This window comes from Ziziphus jujuba, chromosome 7 (genome assembly GCF_031755915.1).
Source record: "Ziziphus jujuba cultivar Dongzao chromosome 7, ASM3175591v1".
Taxonomy (NCBI): Eukaryota; Viridiplantae; Streptophyta; class Magnoliopsida; order Rosales; family Rhamnaceae; genus Ziziphus; species Ziziphus jujuba.
Genome location: NC_083385.1, coordinates 17381635 through 17386112, shown reverse-complemented (window position 1 = coordinate 17386112; position 4478 = coordinate 17381635). Strand labels below are relative to the sequence as shown.

Here is a 4478-nt window from a genome sequence, read left to right as displayed (position 1 = left end):
AAGGGTGCAGAGGTTCTGCTGGTTGATGAAGAACCCATGAAAGCAAAGATTCGAAAATGGGTTCAAGCTGTTGTTTCAATGAATGAGACTGCATCAAGTCTATTAGAGAAAGAAGTAAATAGAATAATAAAGTAGAAACTACAATTCAGTTAATGCTTCCAAAAGATAGAGAAAAATGAAAAGAAAAAGCAGTTATATTGGGAAAATGGTAGAAGCCATTCTCTCTGTCTTTTTTTTTTTTTTTTTTTTCCCTCTCTTTGTTGTTGTTGTTGTTGTTGTTGTTGTTGTTGTTGTTGTTGTTGTTGTTTACCCCTTTGAAGAGCTTTCACAATAAACTGCATTCAGTTTATTTTAGCCCTCAACTCTTGACCTTCCACTGACCATGCGACTTTTCTAAAAGGACTAAACTCTTGTGATAAATTACCATATTCACAAGCAAAGTAACTTCACAATTATACATGGTTTTTTTTCTCTTTTCAGGTATTGTCTCGGACAATGGTGAGAGGGAATATAATAAAATGTCAAATGCCACCTACATTATGACATTAAACCAGAAAAAGTAAATAAATTATGTACCTGCAAGAACACATTGATCTCAACTTTCCATAAGCGATCTGTTAAATCAAAAGATTAAAAGGTACAAATTGTACTATAGTTTAAATTCTTGGTATAAATTGAAGTCCTGGCAATGGCAAGTAGAGAAAATAGTTGTTATTGGGCCTTGATGAAATAAGAGGGTTGCGATATTTGGATACAAAATTGATGCACACCGTGGCTGGGAAAGACTTGGACAGTAGAATGGGAATACCGGCAAGTACAAGAATGGCAACTAAAGCAACGGATAAAGTAGTTCCTCCATTTAACTCATTCTACATCCATGCATAAGGTTGAAAACCGGAATGGGGTCAAGTCTTCAGATCAATATCAATATCATACCATGTTTCACATTACAAGATGAGAGATACGTATTCTTCAGCTTGTCACAGTTGCAAAATGGGACAAAAATGATATACAAATCAAAAAAATATAACACCAAGCAGAAAAAAAAAAAAAAAAAAAAAAAAAAAAAAAAAAAAAAGAGCTTACACCAGCAAACCATCACAACCGAAATATGGATGATTATGTAAATTGGAATTACAAACATGCTTCATTTAGGGAGCCATCAAAATAACATACCAAAAAGATTTTTACAAGCTTATATTGTAATACGAGGAAACGAGTTCAAACTTTTTGGTTACCTCATCTTCCTCCAGACAACTCAATAGCATCCTGATTATAAACCGAATCTTCTTCCCAGTCAAATCTTCTCTGCAGACTCTCATACTCCTGCCTACGAGTAACCTCAACAGGCTGCCACTCTTCCCACCTCTTAGCCAGCCCCTCTCCTGCCAGCATATGAAACCACTTCCGACATAGCTGGGCGGTCCTCTGGTGATTGTTGAGTACATAGCAACGCAACTTGGATCATCATTTCTACCTCTTGAATGTTGTAGTTACCATTTAGATTGCGATCCACAATGGCATCCAGGTGTTTCTCTCTCTGCAGCTTCTTCACCTGCAGGAGTAAATAATTACACAACTCAGCGTAGCGAGTAGAAAAGCAAAGAAGCTGTAGAATTAAAGAATTTAGAAATAACATAAAAGTACGCAAAACTGCCATACAATAATAGTATTGCAAACATTTTATCTTCTTATATTCTCATGTGGGACCATGGAAGAAAGTCAGAGAGAAAGAGAGAAGAGGTGAGAGAAAAAGACCGATCAAGAAGAATGAATGTCTATTTCTCTTTAATAATCTCAATACCAAAGCTGAAACATTCTACTCTAGGGCCTTCTAATATATGATACAATTAAGGATCTGATGAAATAATACCAAAATAAATCCCACAGAACATAAAACCACCCTTTGTCATAGACCTATACTTAAAATATTTGCAGGCTCACAACATAATTCCTATCAAATTCTCTAATGCACAAAAGAAGCGAAAGAAACATGACTTCTCTGTTTGCAAGTTAAATATGGAAGCAGGGCAGCGTACTTGTGAACAATGGCAACCGAAACATGTTTACTGTGGATCTACAACCTCTAACATTTTGCATATAGGTGCCCAAAGTACATACTATAACACAAGCAGAGTTGGAGAGAATTTGTGCAGATAGAGAATAACACCATACATAACTAGTTTATCTTACACGGTCAAGCAAGAAAGCATCATCTTCTACTTCCACGCGAGAAAAATCAATTGCTCGTTGACCTGTTACAAGTTCTAAGAGCATAATTCCATAGCCAAAAACATCAGCTCTTTCTGATAATTTCCCAGTGGACAAGTAGTCCGGTGCTATATGACCCATCGTCCCACGAACTTGTGTTGTCACATTAGTTTTTCTAACATCCACCAACTTTGCCAGGCCAAAGCCTTCAACAACGGCTTCAAAATCTTCATCAAGTAGCACATTTTCAGCCTTCACATCTCGGTGAATGATCTTAGGGTTGCAATGTTCATGTAGGTACTCCAATCCACGTGCAGTGCCTAACGCTACTCGTTTTCTTGTAGGCCAATCCAAAACAGGCTCCCCAGGTTTAATCTCTGCGTTGGCATATAAAATAGAAATCATTAGTGGATCAGTAGCAATAAATCTGTTCTAATAAGAATCAATTCAACTTTTTCAACTTCTTACATATGAATCAAGTGCACAAGATAATTTTATCATCTCAGAAAACAAAGGATGCCATTCTAAGAATGATCCTCAATTGTCACTTGGTACTAGGGAGAAATTTCTTAGAATGAGCCTGTTCTTTACTATCACCCAACCCACACCTGTCCCAACTTCATTCTAGCATAGATGGTATTCAAATACCAAGCTTTATTCATGTCCAAGATCAGTAATGAATGTCCCAATACATAACGAGAAGAAACAATACCTCGTAATTGATAGGCAACACTTAAGTTCTGCATATAGGGATGCACCAAAAGGCACTCAGTTGGGGTCGTGCAAAACCCGATCAACCGTAATAGATTCCTGTGAACAGCTACAGTTAGCATTTCAACTTCCCGCTGGAAAGCTGCATCACCCCCAGGGTTCTCATAATCAGTCAACCTTTTCACAGCAACCTTTGTGCTATCAGATAACACTCCTTTATAGACATTTCCATAATCTACCTGCCAAAGGACATTTTTCTCACTGAAGTTGTCAGTGGCCAGTTGTAATTCCCTCCATGCAAATCTTTTCAATTGACCAAATGCAATTCTTCGGTCCACTTCACCTGTTCCAAAAGCAGAACAAAAGACTTAAATCAAATCAAAAATCAAAAGCATACTCAAAAAGTAGTTGGCTTTCACAGAGAAAGAGAACAAATCATCTCAGCAAGCAGTTCTCATTCAATCATTTTTTCCCTTTCTGGGCAAGACAAATTTAATCAGTTGAAACATTTAAAAGCAGCACAAACCTGCAACATCTACAAAAACATCACGCTTATATCCTCTTTGTCTACTCTTCCGTAGAAAACAGAGAAAGCCTCCCATAAAGAGAACAACAATTACTCCTCGAGAAATTCCAATTATCAGTCCAATATTTGTCTCATGCGAAGCAACTCACATGAATGAAAATAGCTGAGTACTTAGCTTGTCAAAGTATATGTATACTGGAGAATTGAAATATGTACGCTGGACAATTGAAATTCTCATAGGATTAATCTGAGCCAATAACCTGAATCATCACTATCAGTTTCACAAGGCCGAGAGAAACTGCAAACAATACAAACTTTTATATAATATATTAAAGAAAAAAAAATCTAAATATATTTATTAGTAATAAAATTTTTAAATAAATTTTCAAATATAATTAATTATTATATATTATATCTCTCTTTCTTTCTCTCTTTTTATTTTCTTTTAACATAAATCTTATTGAATCCATAATCTAGGTTAAAAGTTTGAAAAATTATTATGTTTGGCCCATTCCCAACGGAACATAATTTCCATGGCATAATGTGTAAAAAAAAATATATGTCGGTTAAGTTTTATTTTTAAAAATATATATTTAAAATAACAATTAAAATATAACTAGATTAGATTTAGTCTCGAGAAGAGGATGCTGTGTGTCATTTCACATATTTTACTTGTCGTTGTGTATTTGTGCTATCATGAAACTCTATTTAATTTACTTTAGAAAACGAAAAAACAAAAAAACTCTATTTAATTAAATATATTTGCATTGTATAAAACAACAGGGTATCACCAAATTAATAATGTGGTGTTTTATATTTACTAATTACCGCTAAGTTTTAGAGATGACATTTAATTCAAATAAGTTTTATTTATTAATTATAGAAGATTGAATTATGCATACTTAGTTTATATTATAATTTTTTTAATCATTATTTTTTTTGCTACAATTTTTTAATCATTATTATGTTTTATTGGTAATATCGATCATTATTATGTTATTATGTCATTTTGACTCGTTAATCGATAAAT

General features: G+C 34.3%; 1 protein-coding gene across 1 annotated transcript; it reads right to left on the bottom strand.

Moving 5' to 3' along the window:
• Positions 1 to 203: 203 nt before the first annotated feature.
• Positions 204 to 3746, bottom strand: LOC107425376 (probable LRR receptor-like serine/threonine-protein kinase At5g10290). The gene is given in 7 exon segments (XM_025076498.3): positions 204 to 614; positions 1239 to 1398; positions 1400 to 1555; positions 2194 to 2588; positions 2924 to 3265; positions 3449 to 3592; positions 3709 to 3746. Coding segments are annotated over 5 exon segments (1128 nt in total). The 5' UTR covers positions 3525 to 3592; positions 3709 to 3746; the 3' UTR covers positions 204 to 614; position 1239.
• Between the last annotated feature and the right edge of the window lie 732 nt (positions 3747 to 4478).